This window comes from Polyodon spathula, chromosome 38 (assembly GCF_017654505.1).
Source record: "Polyodon spathula isolate WHYD16114869_AA chromosome 38, ASM1765450v1, whole genome shotgun sequence".
Lineage (NCBI taxonomy): Eukaryota > Metazoa > Chordata > Actinopteri > Acipenseriformes > Polyodontidae > Polyodon > Polyodon spathula.
The window spans coordinates 1,924,886-1,941,331 of record NC_054571.1 but is presented as its reverse complement, the minus strand read 5'-3'; the positions used below and the strand labels follow the sequence as shown (position 1 = coordinate 1,941,331).

Genomic DNA, 16,446 nt, shown 5'->3' with positions numbered 1-16,446 from the left:
GCTGTTGGAGGGATGGAGGGAGGGAGTCTTTGCTGTTGGAGGGATGGAGGGAGGGAGTCTTTGCTGTTGGAGGGATGGAGGGAGGTGGTCTTTGCTGTTGGAGGGATGGAGGGAGGGAGTCTTTGCTGTTGGAGGGATGGAGGGAGGGAGTCTTTGCTGTTGGAGGGATGGAGGGAGGGAGTCTTTGCTGTTGGAGGGATGGAGGGAGGTGGTCTTTGCTGTTGGAGGGATGGAGGGAGGTGGTCTTTGCTGTTGGAGGGATGGAGGGAGGGAGTCTTTGCTGTTGGAGGGATGGAGGGAGGTGGTCTTTGCTGTTGGAGGGATGGAGGGAGGTGGTCTTTGCTGTTGGAGGGATGGAGGGAGGTGGTCTTTGCTGTTGGAGGGATGGAGGGAGGTGGTCTTTGCTGTTGGAGGGATGGAGGGAGGTGGTCTTTGCTGTTGGAGGGATGGAGGGAGGTGGTCTTTGCTGTTGGAGGGATGGAGGGAGGTGGTCTTTGCTGTTGGAGGGATGGAGGGAGGTGGTCTTTGCTGTTGGAGGGATGGAGGGAGGTGGTCTTTGCTGTTGGAGGGATGGAGGGAGGTTGTCTTTGCTGTTGGAGGGATGGAGGGAGGTGGTCTTTGCTGTTGGAGGGATGGAGGGAGGTGGTCTTTGCTGTTGGAGGGATGGAGGGAGGTGGTCTTTGCTGTTGGAGGGATGGAGGGAGGGAGTCTTTGCTGTTGGAGGGATGGAGGGAGGTGGTCTTTGCTGTTGGAGGGATGGAGGGAGGTGGTCTTTGCTGTTGGAGGGATGGAGGGAGGTGGTCTTTGCTGTTGGAGGGATGGAGGGAGGTGGTCTTTGCTGTTGGAGGGATGGAGGGAGGTGGTCTTTGCTGTTGGAGGGATGGAGGGAGGTGGTCTTTGCTGTTGGAGGGATGGAGGGAGGTGGTCTTTGCTGTTGGAGGGATGGAGGGAGGTGGTCTTTGCTGTTGGAGGGATGGAGGGAGGTGGTCTTTGCTTTGGAGGGATGGAGGGAGGGAGTCTTTGTTGGAGGGATGGAGGGAGGGAGTCTTTGCTGTTGGAGGGATGGAGGGAGGTGGTCTTTGCTGTTGGAGGGATGGAGGGAGGTGGTCTTTGCTGTTGGAGGGATGGAGGGAGGTGGTCTTTGCTGTTGGAGGGATGGAGGGAGGTAGTCTTTGCTGTTGGAGGGATGGAGGGAGATGGAGGGGGGTGGTGTTTGCTGTTGGAGGGATGGAGGGGGGTGGTGTTTGCTGTTGGAGGGAGTCTTTGCTGTTGGAGGGATGGAGGGAGGTGGTCTTTGCTGTTGGAGGGATGGAGGGAGGTGGTCTTTGCTGTTGGAGGGATGGAGGGAGGGAGTCTTTGAGTTGGAGGGATGGAGGGAGGTGGTCTTTGCTGTTGGAGGGATGGAGGGAGGTGGTCTTTGCTGTTGGAGGGATGGAGGGAGGTGGTCTTTGCTGTTGGAGGGATGGAGGGAGGTGGTCTTTGCTGTTGGAGGGATGGAGGGAGGGAGTGGTGGAGGGAGGGAGTCTTTGCTGTTGGAGGGATGGAGGGAGGTGGTCTTTGCTGTTGGAGGGATGGAGGGAGGTGGTCTTTGCTGTTGGAGGGATGGAGGGAGGTGGTCTTTGCTGTTGGAGGGATGGAGGGAGGTGGTCTTTGCTGTTGGAGGGATGGAGGGAGGTGGTCTTTGCTGTTGGAGGGATGGAGGGAGGTAGTCTTTGCTGTTGGAGGGATGGAGGGAGGTGGTCTTTGCTGTTGGAGGGATGGAGGGAGGTGGTCTTTGCTTTGCTGTGGAGGGATGGAGGGAGGTGGTCTTTGCTGTTGGAGGGATGGAGGGAGGTGGTATTTGCTGTTGGAGGGATGGATGGAGGCAGTCTTTGCTGATGGAGGGATGGAGGGAGGGAGTCTTTGCTGTTGGAGGGATGGAGGGAGGTGGTCTTTGCTGTTGGAGGGATGGAGGGAGGTGGTCTTTGCTGTTGGAGGGATGGAGGCAGTCTTTGCTAATGGAGGGAGATGTTCTTTTAAACTGTACCCCTTCTGTCAGGAGGTTTCAGCTAAAGTACCCTTTACAATTTTCGCTCATTGAATGGTACCACAGTTGCAATAAAAGGCAGAATAGTCTGATAACACGTTTCTTTTTTCTCCCGTTTATTTAATATATAATTTTACTGGGACTGACAAATTGCTGAGACAGAAAACTAAACAGTAGGCTTCATTCTTAAAACTTGGATGCAAAGAATTAAAATGTAGTATTCAGGAATCTTTCGCTTTCTATTGGGAAATGTCATTATAAATAATACAAAATAGTTTGCACTGTAAATGTTTATCACATTACTATTTCCCACCTCAGCCCTTATAAATGTTTACAGTATCAAAAACATTAACCTCAAAATAAAACTAATTAATTACTAACTAAAAATGATCCAAAGGGACTCTGAATGTCCTTGTCACTTTGCACTTTCTAACTTTTGTGTTTTCCTTTGTTTTTCTATTGCAAGTAAGAAATGTATCAAACACCGAACACATATTCAACCAGCTGCTATTGCTGTTAATAAAATGCAGCCGCGGTAATAAAGAAAAAACTGTAAAAGTATGAGTATTGTGATGACTGTGCATGTTTACCAGAGCATTTATACTTCTAAAAAACACAGAAACACTGCGCTTCACTGATACAACTTGAAAACAGCAAAGATCATGAGCAGCACAGACCCTCTCCGGGCACAATCGCCAGACACCTGTTTCACCTAAATCCATGCACTCGAAACCGCGCATGTGTACAGGTGGAAAATGTGGACGTGATAGATTCTGTGTTGTTTTTTTTATTAGCCGTTACATTTGAGCTGCTAGACAAAGATTAAATAAGTATACATCAAGGTTTAGAGAATATATAATACCGTTATAAGTTCAAGATCATTATTTTCTCTTGCTTTCATTTTCAGTTATGCATTTCTGAGTCGTCTTGCGTCCCCCCTGTGACCCTTAGAAGTAGCCCCAGGGGTACACGTACCCCCGGGTGAAAACTCCTGAACTAGACCACTGCTCCAGCTTAGCCAGTGCTCCACACGAATGTGTCTGCATGGACCGAGAAGCAGACCACTGCTCAGCCTCAGTGCCTTGCTAAGGCATTGTTTAACACTGCCTACAAAGTTAATGCTTTGAAACTGAAGAAATAAATATACTGAATATAATTCTTAATCCCCAAACCCAGATTTCAACCCATTGCTCTACATGAATGTAAACAAACCAATTCTTTAAGTCAGCTCTGTTGTATGTTAAACAGTGCATCACTTCCGTGGATCCTTTACAGCATATTAACAATGCAAGGCGCTGTGCAGTGCATAAGAACATCATATGCACTGTAACCCTAATACAACTCCAAATACAGCTTGCTCCAAGAATAATGATGAGGGCTGCACCACATAGCCCCCCCTTGTGCCCTTGTGGATGCTAAGTGTAATAGTGTCTATAGCCCCCCCCTTGTGGATGCTAAGTTTAATAGTGTTATAGCCCCCCTCCCTTGTGGATGCTAAGTGTAATAGTGTCTATAGCCCCCCCTTGTGGATGCTAAGTGTAACAGTGTCTACAGCCCCCCCTTGTGGATGTTAAGTGTAATTGTGTCTACAGCCCCCCCCTTGTGGATGCTAAGTGTAATTGTGTCTACAGCCCCCCCCTTGTGGATGCTAAGTGTAATAGTGTCTATAGCCCCCCTTTGTGGATGCTAAGTGTAATAGTGTCTATAAGGCGATCACTACTGTGGGTGAGCAGTGAGGCTCCAGTTACGCATGCAGTCTGGCAAGCTCAGTTGACAGTGTAGGAATGTCATTGCCAGGGTTGTGTGTCGACAGCTGACTGAGATCCTCCGGGACAAGTGACATTCTGATCTTCGACTACTTGCAGGACTTCGATCACTCCTCTTGCTGCTGCCATGCAACGCCACATCTGTGCAATAAGAAATGGAGAGGGCAGTTTGACAGGGAAAGCTAGTTCCACATACAGTGTTAGAGTGCTTAGCTGTCACAGGGAGCCGGGTGGTGCAGGGGGCTAATTCAGTAGCTTTGTCTGCCTCTACCACCCCCCCCCCGAGGTTTGGGTTCAAAGCCAGCTCACAGTATAAGTGAACTGCGTGTGAAACAATCCACATGCAAGTGTGTTTCCACAGCGCATTGAGTAACTGGATTATATTTTAAACACACTTCTATTACGCCTTTCACATTAAAACTGCCAATCACCACCATCTCATTGTAAAAGGAATGAATTGAGGAAGCAGTGGGTGCTTGACAGTGGCATTAAGCAGCTCTCTGGATCGCTCAGTACAGCAAGACATTCAGTGTGTTTACATGTACATAAGGATTCTGATATTTTTTTGGAATACAGTTTTCCGTCCGATATCAAAAGCCATGTAAACGTATTAGAAAATTCCGAAAGTGAGTTTTTGGAAAACACCACCTAAAGTATTCCCAAAACGAATACAATGTACGCCACGTAAACACGCTTTTCAGAAAAAGGATTCTGATAGTGTACTGCGCATGAGCACACTTTGACGTCATTCCCGCACACGTGATTATTTAAGAAGCTATATCCACATTTCCAGCCAGAAAAACAAAAACAAAAAACAAACAGCAGCACTAATGATTAAACTTTTTGGACCTACAGAGATCAGACTTAAAACCAGAACAATGGGAGTTGGGAGAGCAGCAGTTTTGTTTTGTCACATTCCCATGTTGGGGACTTTGCTAGTTACATACCAAAACCAAAACATGTGTATGAACCCCTTGCTAGATTGACACTCGCATCCCAGGCTGGGTCACATGACCAACACTTGAGTACAGTCGTCCGCAGTAAGCGATGGGCGGTATAAACTCCCACACAATAACCTGGCATTCATGATGTCCCCCAATCACCAGTACAGTAAACAAACACGGTTTGCCGTTAAAAATCGTTATAAACTCCGCGCTGTATAATATAGACACCGGCATCTAAAACTTCAATTTCATCTTGCTCCGTCATTTAAAATGAAAGGGGAGGTTTGGCGCTTTCTAATTATGTAGCTCATGTTTTTCTCCATTGATCTGTTGTCGCGTAATCAAGCGCGAAAGTTGAACTCAGAGAGGAGATGGAGAGAGAGAGAGAGAGAGAGAGAGAGAGAGAGAGAGAGAGAGAGAGAGAGAGAGAGGAGAGAGAGAGAGAGAGAGAGAGAGAGAGAGAGAGAGAGAGAGAGAGAGAGAGAGAGAGAGAGAGAGAGAGAGAGAGAGAGAAGAGAGAGAGAGAGAGAGAGAGACAGAGAAGAGAGAGAGAGAGAGAGAGAGAGAGAGAGAGAGAGAGAGAGAGAGAGAGAGAGAGAGAGAGAGAGAGAGAGAGAGAGAGAGAGAGAGAGAGAGAGAGAAGATTCGGCCAAGATGGCGATGTAAGTGCATCGTATAAACGAAGCTCGTACCCAAAAAGTTACTAACAAGTTGTCTAGCATGCAAATCGGAAATTATGTAAAACACAAAAAATAACAAAGCCATGGATACTAATTTCGACTTCTAAAAATTAAAAAAGCAGATTTTTCGTCCTTAATAATTGAAAAGTTCTGCTTGTGGTAAATTAGCGGAGGAGACTCAGTCGATATATATGATATGCGCATGTGTGAATAATACTCCACTGAACAGATAACTAAAACAATAAAGAAAAAGAACGATAATATAAAACTTGAAAAGGATAAAACATACCAAGCTGCCATGAACAGCGGAAGAGAAAAAGCAAGTCAAAAAAGGATGCAATCCTTGACATGGAACATAATATAATTTCGACACAGAAACTCATAATCAACAAAAGAGCTGATGGCCTGCAAAAACTAATGGCTGTGAATACAATGAAGATCAAACAGATCAAAAAAACTATTGATTTCATGTCCGGTGAAATTAAAAATATGAAAAATAAGGTAAATCAAACGGAAGCTCGGGTAAATAATACAGACAAAAGACTGGATGATTTTGGTTTAAAAATAGCTGAACTGGAAAGATATAAAAGGTGGTGGGATTTGCATTTGTATGGACTGTCTGAAGATGAAGGAGAAAACACAAGAGAAAAAGTTATCAAGATCTGTCAAACCCTTGCTCCTGACCACAAAGTCAAACTACGTGATGTCACTGTGTCACAAAGACGGCTGAAGTGGGGGACGTCAGACCAGAAACAGGAACCAGGAAATAAACGACAGAGAGGTGGAGTTTGGTGGAGCTGAGCGAATGATCTCATTCAGCATTTAATAGTGCACAGACAGACAGAAAATAAAAGGTTGCAAGACAAAACAAAACACAGGACACGGCACTGGTAGCCAAAATAAACAGACACACAAAACGGACTAACACTAAACAAACAGGGTGAGATGATATTTTTAACTACTGTTATTCTTATTATTACCTCTGTCTCCAATCCCGTTCTCCACTCACCGAACACCCAACCCCGAGTGAGTGAAAACATGCAGCTGTACCGTGACTCGATTGCTAATCATCATTCAATTGGAGTCGCGGTACAACTGCACGTGAATTAATAAAGTGCAATTCCCCGTGCTCACATATTATTACTTTTTACTTGCACGTGAAGTGCTGTGCAATCCTCGTGCCTAAATACAAATATACATTTTAAACACTTGTGTTACACAGACCTGTTTATATCCTGTGTACCAATGACTACACACCAACATTAACACACAACATACACACAGGGGCATGCACTTTGCCACACACTAACAGTGTCCATAGGCATGAAACAACTTGGAAACTCACAACACCGTGGCATAATAATACAATTCACAATGAGACATTACCAGGACATTATCTGGAGATCTGCCAAGAAATCGACTTTTCTGAAGGAAAATAATCTTCAGTTTGCAGAAGACTTATCCCCAGGCGATCGAGAAATTCTGCGACTACTAAAAGTTGTAGTAAAAAGGCGCGCAAAGAAGGGAAACAAGCCTATTTTGTTGGTGCAAGGGCTTTCATGGAAGGCGTCAAAGTTTGCTAGTCTAACATGAAGAAGTCGCAATTTCGATTTTTTCAAAACAGAACTACTGTATATAGGCCCTGGTTATGATAATTACAAGTGAAGTAAGCTAGTTCGTATTCATTATTATTATCTATTTATTTTAACGGTATTATAAATAGCTGATCTTTCTAATCTTTCTTTTAATGCCAGGGGGTTAAGAGATCAGCTTATACATAAAGCTTTATTTCTCTATGCTAAAAATTTGAATTCAGACTTTTGTTTTATACAAGAATCTCATTCCTGTAGTAACGATAACAATCTTTGGAGATCTCAATGGGGAGAAGATATACGGATGGCACAGGGCTCAGCCCGTGCTGCAGGAGTTGCTGTTCTCAAACACAGATATATGGATGGCACAGGGCTCAGCCCGTGCTGCAGGAGTTGCTGTTCTCAAACACAGATATACGGATGGCACAGGGCTCAGCCCGTGCTGCAGGAGTTGCTGTTCTCAAACACAGATATACGGATGGCACAGGGCTCAGCCCACGCTGCAGGAGTTGCTGTTCTCAAACACAGATATACGGATGGCACAGGGCTCAGCCCGTGCTGCAGGAGTTGCTGTTCTCAAACACAGATATACGGATGGCACAGGGCTCAGCCCGTGCTGCAGGAGTTGCTGTTCTCAAACACAGATATACGGATGGCACAGGGCTCAGCCCGTGCTGCAGGAGTTGCTGTTCTCAAACACAGATATATGGATGGCACAGGGCTCAGCCCGCTGCAGGAGTTGCTGTTCTCAAACACAGGGAGTCAGCCCATGCTGTTCTCAAACACAGATATATGGATGGCACAGGGCTCAGCCCATGCTGCAGGAGTTGCTGTTCTCAAACACAGATATACGGATGGCACAGGGCTCAGCCCGTGCTGCAGGAGTAGCTGTTCTCAAACACAGATATATGGATGGCACAGCCCAGGGCTGCTGCTGCAGGAGTTGCTGTTCTCAAACACAGATATATGGATGGCACAGGGCTCAGCCCGTGCTGCAGGAGTTGCTGTTCTCAAACACAGATATATGGATGGCACAGGGCTCAGCCCGTGCTGCAGGAGTTGCTGTTCTCAAACACAGATATATGGATGGCACAGGGCTCAGCCCATGCTGCAGGAGTTGCTGTTCTCAAACACAGATATATGGATGGCACAGGGCTCAGCCCGTGCTGCAGGAGTTGCTGTTCTCAAACACAGATATATGGATGGCACAGGGCTCAGCCCGTGCTGCAGGAGTTGCTGTTCTCAAACACAGATATACGGATGGCACAGGGCTCAGCCCATGCTGCAGGAGTTGCTGTTCTCAAACACAGATATATGGATCAGCCCGTGCTGCAGGAGTTGCTGTTCTCAAACACAGATATATGGATGGCACAGGGCTCAGCCCGTGCTGCAGGAGTTGCTGTTCTCAAACACAGATATATGGATGGCACAGGGCTCAGCCCATGCTGCAGGAGTAGCTGTTCTCAAACACAGATATATGGATGGCACAGGGCTCAGCCCGTGCTGCAGGAGTTGCTGTTCTCAAACACAGATATACGGATGGCACAGGGCTCAGCCCACGCTGCAGGAGTTGCTGTTCTCAAACACAGATATATGGATGGCACAGGGCTCAGCCCACGCTGCAGGAGTTGCTGTTCTCAAACACAGATATATGGATGGCACAGGGCTCAGCCCATGCTGCAGGAGTAGCTGTTCTCAAACACAGATATATGGATGGCACAGGGCTCAGCCCGTGCTGCAGGAGTTGCTGTTCTCAAACACAGATATACGGATGGCACAGGGCTCAGCCCATGCTGCAGGAGTTGCTGTTCTCAAACACAGATATATGGATGGCACAGGGCTCAGCCCGTGCTGCAGGAGTTGCTGTTCTCAAACACAGATATATGGATGGCACAGGGCTCAGCCCATGCTGCAGGAGTTGCTGTTCTCAAACACAGATATACGGATGGCACAGGGCTCAGCCCATGCTGCAGGAGTTGCTGTTCTCAAACACAGATATACGGATGGCACAGGGCTCAGCCCGTGCTGCAGGAGTTGCTGTTCTCAAACACAGATATACGGATGGCACAGGGCTCAGCCCATGCTGCAGGAGTTGCTGTTCTCAAACACAGATATATGGATGGCACAGGGCTCAGCCCATGCTGCAGGAGTTGCTGTTCTCAAACACAGATATATGGATGGCACAGGGCTCAGCCCGTGCTGCAGGAGTTGCTGTTCTCAAACACAGATATACGGATGGCACAGGGCTCAGCCCATGCTGCAGGAGTTGCTGTTCTCAAACACAGATATATGGATGGCACAGGGCTCAGCCCGTGCTGCAGGAGTTGCTGTTCTCAAACACAGATATATGGATGGCACAGGGCTCAGCCCGTGCTGCAGGAGTAGCTGTTCTCAAACACAGATATATGGATGGCACAGGGCTCAGCCCGTGCTGCAGGAGTTGCTGTTCTCAAACACAGATATACGGATGGCACAGGGCTCAGCCCATGCTGCAGGAGTTGCTGTTCTCAAACACAGATATACGGATGGCACAGGGCTCAGCCCATGCTGCAGGAGTTGCTGTTCTCAAACACAGATATATGGATGGCACAGGGCTCAGCCCGTGCTGCAGGAGTTGCTGTTCTCAAACACAGATATACGGATGGCACAGGGCTCAGCCCATGCTGCAGGAGTTGCTGTTCTCAAACACAGATATATGGATGGCACAGGGCTCAGCCCGTGCTGCAGGAGTTGCTGTTCTCAAACACAGATATACGGATGGCACAGGGCTCAGCCCGTGCTGCAGGAGTTGCTGTTCTCAAACACAGATATACGGCTGCAGGAGTTGCTGTTCTCAAACACAGCACAGGGCTCAGCCCGTGCTGCAGGAGTTGCTGTTCTCAAACACAGATATACGGATGGCACAGGGCTCAGCCCATGCTGCAGGAGTTGCTGTTCTCAAACACAGATATACGGATGGCACAGGGCTCAGCCCGTGCTGCAGGAGTTGCTGTTCTCAAACACAGATATACGGATGGCACAGGGCTCAGCCCGTGCTGCAGGAGTTGCTGTTCTCAAACACAGATATACGGATGGCACAGGGCTCAGCCCATGCTGCAGGAGTTGCTGTTCTCAAACACAGATATACGGATGGCACAGGGCTCAGCCCGTGCTGCAGGAGTTGCTGTTCTCAAACACAGATATACGGATGGCACAGGGCTCAGCCCATGCTGCAGGAGTTGCTGTTCTCAAACACAGATATACGGATGGCACAGGGCTCAGCCCGTGCTGCAGGAGTTGCTGTTCTCAAACACAGATATACGGATGGCACAGGGCTCAGCCCGTGCTGCAGGAGTTGCTGTTCTCAAACACAGATATACGGATGGCACAGGGCTCAGCCCGTGCTGCAGGAGTTGCTGTTCTCAAACACAGATATACGGATGGCACAGGGCTCAGCCCGTGCTGCAGGAGTTGCTGTTCTCAAACACAGATATACGGATGGCACAGGGCTCAGCCCGTGCTGCAGGAGTTGCTGTTCTCAAACACAGATATACGGATGGCACAGGGCTCAGCCCGTGCTGCAGGAGTTGCTGTTCTCAAACACAGATATACACAGGAGCCCGGCACATGGCACAGGGCTCAGCCCGTGCTGCAGGAGTTGCTGTTCTCAAACACAGATATATGGATGGCACAGGGCTCAGCCCGTGCTGCAGGAGTTGCTGTTCTCAAACACAGATATACGGATGGCACAGGGCTCAGCCCGTGCTGCAGGAGTTGCTGTTCTCAAACACAGATATACGGATGGCACAGGGCTCAGCCCGTGCTGCAGGAGTTGCTGTTCTCAAACACAGATATACGGATGGCACAGGGCTCAGCCCGTGCTGCAGGAGTTGCTGTTCTCAAACACAGATATACGGATGGCACAGGGCTCAGCCCGTGCTGCAGGAGTTGCTGTTCTCAAACACAGATATACGGATGGCACAGGGCTCAGCCCGTGCTGCAGGAGTTGCTGTTCTCAAACACAGATATACGGATGGCACAGGGCTCAGCCCGTGCTGCAGGAGTTGCTGTTCTCAAACACAGATATACGGATGGCACAGGGCTCAGCCCATGCTGCAGGAGTTGCTGTTCTCAAACACAGATATACGGATGGCACAGGGCTCAGCCCGTGCTGCAGGAGTTGCTGTTCTCAAACACAGATATACGGATGGCACAGGGCTCAGCCCGTGCTGCAGGAGTTGTTCTCAAACACAGATATATGGATGGCACATCTCAGCCCAAAACACAGATTTAATGGTAACGTTCTATCTCATGATAGCCACCCATATGGCCATTTTACTTTATTAATGGTTGCACTTAATGATTGTTTCTTACTATTAATTAATATATATGGTTATAATACAAAGAAAGAAAATAACTACTTAATAGAAACATTGGAGGGTAAAATTAAGCAATTGCAAAATAAATACCCAAATCTCAAGCTTGGGATTGGAGGTGACTTTAACACAGCACCCAATGAGATGCTTGACAGATGGCCTCCTAAATCCTTTCATAACACTAATCACACATTTAATAATTTTATTAATGAACTTGATTTGGTGGATATTTGGAGAAATAAATTCTCCCAGGTTAAAGAATTTACATGGTGTAATAAATCTCGCTCTCAGCAATCCAGAATCGATTTTTTGGCTAATTTCCAACACCTTTATCTGACCATATATCTATAATTTTACAATTCGATTTATCTCTTTCTCATGAAGCAAAATTAAAAAATTGTTACTGGCAACTGAATAACTCCTTGTTGAAAATGAAGTTATTGTAAATAAAATAAACAATACTATTGGTTTATACTGGGAGAACGCGTTAGAAGAAAACGTGATCAGAAAAAACGGGGAACTGCTAAAATACGAACTCAGAAGATTTACAATGAAAAGTGGAGCAGAACTAACTAAATCCAGGCGACAGGAGGAAACTCAGTTAATAGTCGTTATTATCTTTATCCAAATTATCTCCTGAAAACAATGCAAATAAGGTCCAGCTTACTGAATTACAGGGCAAATTAGATCAAATGTATACATTTACAAATCAAAAGGAGCTTTTATTCGTTCAAGAGAAATGGTTGGAGGAGGGTGAACAAAATTCAGCTTATTTTTTTTAAATTGGAGAAACATCTCTATAAGAATAATTCCATAAATAAACTTAACATTAACAACACACTTACAGAGAACCCGAAGGAAATAGCTGAGTTTTGTATGTCTTTCTACCAAAATATATATGAATTTAAGCTCTCTTTAGATTCAATAGTATACTTCTTTGCATCAATTGAAGAAAATATAAAGACAATTGATGAGAATGATAAAAGACTGTGTGACGCTCCCCTGTCTCAAGAGGATGTTGTAGATTGCATTAGAACCCTTCAAAGTAGTAAGTCACCAGGTAACGATGGGCTCACTTCTGAACTTTATAAAACATTTTCTAAAGAACTGGCTCCTTTCCTTCACAAGGTATTTTTGGAGAGCGTTGAATTTGGTTGTCTTCCTGCCTCTATAACACAAGGCTTAATTAATTCCAAAACCCTCAAAAGATACTTTATTTTTAGGTAATTCGCATCCTATTTGTCTATTGAATAACAACTATAAAATGGCTCTAATATTTGCAAAGAAAATTAAGAATATTCTTAATATAATTGATAAATCACAATCTGGTTTTATGAAAGATAGACACGTTGCAAATAATATTAGACTAGTCCTCGATATTCTGGATTACTCTGATCAGAAGACAGTCTTATTCTTTTCTTTCTATAAAGCCTTCGACACCGTTGAGCATCATTTTATTTTCAAAGCCTTTGATTTATTTGGTTTTGGTGAAGGCTTCATTAAAGCCTTTATAGAAATGGTAATCACTCCATCAAATTACAACATGGACCCTCTCAACGATTCAGTGTAAACAGGGGGATTCGCCAGGGCTGCCCTGGCTCGCTACACTTATTTTTATTAGCCTTGCAACTATTAGCAATTCACATTAAGCAAAGTCAAATAGAAGGAATCTCAGTTGCTAATAAAACTGTCTTTATTAGTCAATCAGCTGATGACGCAACACTTTTCTTAAGAGACAAAACACAAGTGTCAAAAGCTATTGATGCAATACTCTTTCACAAGCTTCTGGTTTCTTCCTCAATATAAAAACATGTGAGCGATTACCTGTTAATAAATGTACTGATGCAGAGATTCATGGCATCCCTGTAAAAGAAAATGCAAAGTAAACATTAATAAAGACCAACTCTCAAGAATCTCCCTCAACTTTAACCCGCTCATTGTCAGCGAACAACAAAAACTCAATTTATGGCTCCAAAGAGATTTATCATTGAGGGGAGGGTGTTTATCCAGATTGATCTACGTGGCACTATCGCTTGATGTTTCTGATGAAATATGCAAAAAAAATGGATAGAATATTATTTAATTTCCTTTGGAAAAACAAGATCCGCTATTTAAAAAAAAAAATCTGTTTTAATGAATGATTATAAATCTGGGGGTCTAAACTTTTTAGACTTCTCCTCCCTAAACCAAACTTTTAAAATCAAATGGATTAAACCATTTTTTAAGAATCCAGCCTCAATTTGGAACTTTATTCCTGCCCATGTCTTTAATCATTTAACTGGCTTAAATGTCATGCTCTTATGTAATTATGATATTAAGAAAATTCCTATAAAACTTTCAAATTTCCATGAACAGATTGTTTTATGCTGGTCTCTAATTTACAAATATAACTTCTCACCTCATAAATATTTCATTTGGAACACCAGAGATAATAGCTACAAAAATGAATCTTTATTTTTTCCCAGTTGGTTTGATAAGAAGATACTCTTGGTTAGTCAGCTTCTCAACCCTACAGGCCCTTTTCAGTTCTGCAGCGTTTCTGTCTGAGTTTACATTTCCTGTCACAGTTCAGGAATGTGCTGTTGTTTTTGATGCCATTCCCTGTGCTGTGAGAATGCTTTTACAGAGTGCAGCCAAAGGTGCTTCTTGATTACATTCTTCATAACAAAAAGAATAACAGTAAGGAGATCGGGTCTCTTATTCAGAGTGACAGTATCTCCTTTGCCTCTGCTGTTGCATACTGGAATTGCATTATTGTAGGTGTTAACTGGGAAGACTCCTGGCCACTCTGTAATAAATACTTATTGGCCAGCAAGGTTAAGGATATATCATATAGGATTATCCATAAATGTTACCCAGCTAAATACAACCTAAACAAATTAAAACCTGACATTGACCTTCACTGCTCCTCCTGCAATATTTACTCTGAAACTACGACTCGTTTATTTTGGAACTGTATTTACTCCATTTTTTTTTTTTTTGGACTGACCTAACAAACTAAATACATAAAAAGATAAATAATAAAATTCAATTCAATCTGGGCTACATCTTATTATTAATAACTAAATATGTGAAAACAGACCAAAATGAAATCTTTCTGGTAAATCTCCTGATTTGTTGGCCAAGTTCCATATCCATCAATGTAAATTTACTCTCCAAAAACCTCATTTTTTCATGTTTTCAAAAGAAATGGAACAATATGTAAAAAATAAGAGCGAGCGAGAGAAACAGAGCGAACGCAACAACAAAAATACTGAATATATAATTCTGAAAGAAAAACATACTGCAAATGGTATCTTCAAAGTGTGGAAAAAAAACTAAATGGACTTGCTTCAGAGGTTTCAGAAGAGAGAGAGAGAGAGAGAGAGAGAGAGAGAGAGAGAGAGAGAGAGAGAGAGAAACCGAGCGTGGTGGAGGCTCAGGTAGAGAGAGAGCTGCGATTCTACGGAGGAGAACGCATACGGGGAAGGATTGGATCGTTTGCAGGACATGTAAGTATAATATTCTTTCTAATTGTACTTGTTTATGTAATGCAGTTTGTTGGAAAACATGGATTGAGAATTGATTAGCAGTTTGCTACGCATGTGGACTGGCAGAGCTATACTGGTGTTCTTTTCTGAAAAGAGACTAATATTTCAGGTAGCAGACTGTTTGGTTCAAATTGCATGTACTGCTAACAATTGATAGAGACGATGCGTCTACAAGCTTCTTGCCCAACATTGACTGCAAGCTAACGAGATAACAATGCTGTGGACCAGAAGGGGCTAGGCTCTAAGACTTTTGGAATGCAAAGCATAAAGGAGTTAAAAGGCTCCCTGGGACTGGCGTTGGACCCAAAGGTTCTCAGGGACAATAAGAGATAACGCCACTGGACTCAAAGGGTCTCAAGCAAAACGGAGAGATATGAACAAGGAAGATGACAAAAACTAGATGTATGGACCTTTTGGGGCTCCAGGGGTCTGTAGAATGTACTGAGTTCAGAGGTCATCACACAAGACTACACACACAGACACACACACACACACACTAAATTAAATATATGGTAACAGAATAATGTGTTGTACCTTTGCTATTGGTTAAGTGTCAGAGAAAGAGGAGGTGGACCATCTATACAGAAGGGTATTTAATGTCATGCAAACATTGTAATGATGGGTATTCTGTATGTCCTGTACCTGGGACCAGACTCCCTGCATATTTCAATAAACCCAACAACTGATTGAAGAAAAGGACTCTGTGCATTTTCTTGAATCTACTTACTCACCATCTATTTTTTACCTACTCACCATCAATACCCTAACCCTAACCCTTACTAACCCTAATACCCCTAACCCTTAATCTCACCCCTAACCCTAACCCTACTCACCATCAATACCCTAACCCTAACCCTTAATGTCACCATCAATACCCTAACCCTAACCCTTAATGTCACCATCAATACCCTAACCCTAACCCTACCCCTAACCCTAACCCTAACCCTAACACCATCAATACCCTAACCCTAACCCTAACCCAATACCCTAACCCTAACCCTACCATCAATACCCTAACCCTAACCCTTAATGTCACCATCAATACCCTAACCCTAACCCTTAATGTCACCATCAATACCCTAACCCTAACCCTACTCACCATCAATACCCTAACCCTAACCCTTAATGTCACCATCAATACCCTAACCCTAACCCTTAATGTCACTGTCAATACCCTAACCCTAACCCTTAATGTCACCCCTCAATACCCTAACCCTAACCCTTAATGTCACCATCAATACCCTAACCCTAACCCTTAATGTCACCATCAATACCCTAACCCTAACCCTTAATGTCACCATCAATACCCTAACCCTAACCCTTAATGTCACTATCAATACCCTAACCCTAACCCTTAATGTCACCATCAATACCCTAACCCTAACCCTTAATGTCACCATCAATACCCTAACCCTAACCCTTAATGTCACCATCAATACCCTAACCCTAACCCTTAATGTCACTGTCAATACCCTAACCCTAACCCTTAATGTCACCATCAATACCCTAACCCTAACCCTTAATGTCACTGTCAATACCCTATCCCTAACCCT

At 44.6% G+C, this 16,446-nt stretch overlaps 1 protein-coding gene across 4 annotated transcripts in view; it reads right to left on the bottom strand.

Annotated features, from left to right (window-relative positions):
• Positions 1-2,627: 2,627 nt before the first annotated feature.
• Positions 2,628-16,446, bottom strand: part of LOC121304588 (regulator of G-protein signaling 5-like) — a 29,756-nt gene continuing 15,937 nt past the window's right edge. For 2 of the 4 annotated variants that reach the window (XM_041235797.1, XM_041235798.1), the window contains exon 6: positions 2,628-3,933. In XM_041235797.1, coding sequence (XP_041091731.1) covers positions 3,900-3,933 — 34 coding nt within the window. In that variant the 3' untranslated portion in view covers positions 2,628-3,899. Of the gene's footprint in view, positions 3,934-13,187; positions 13,227-16,446 lie in introns of those variants that run through there. The other 2 variants (XM_041235796.1, XM_041235800.1) reach the window with 2 other exon arrangements.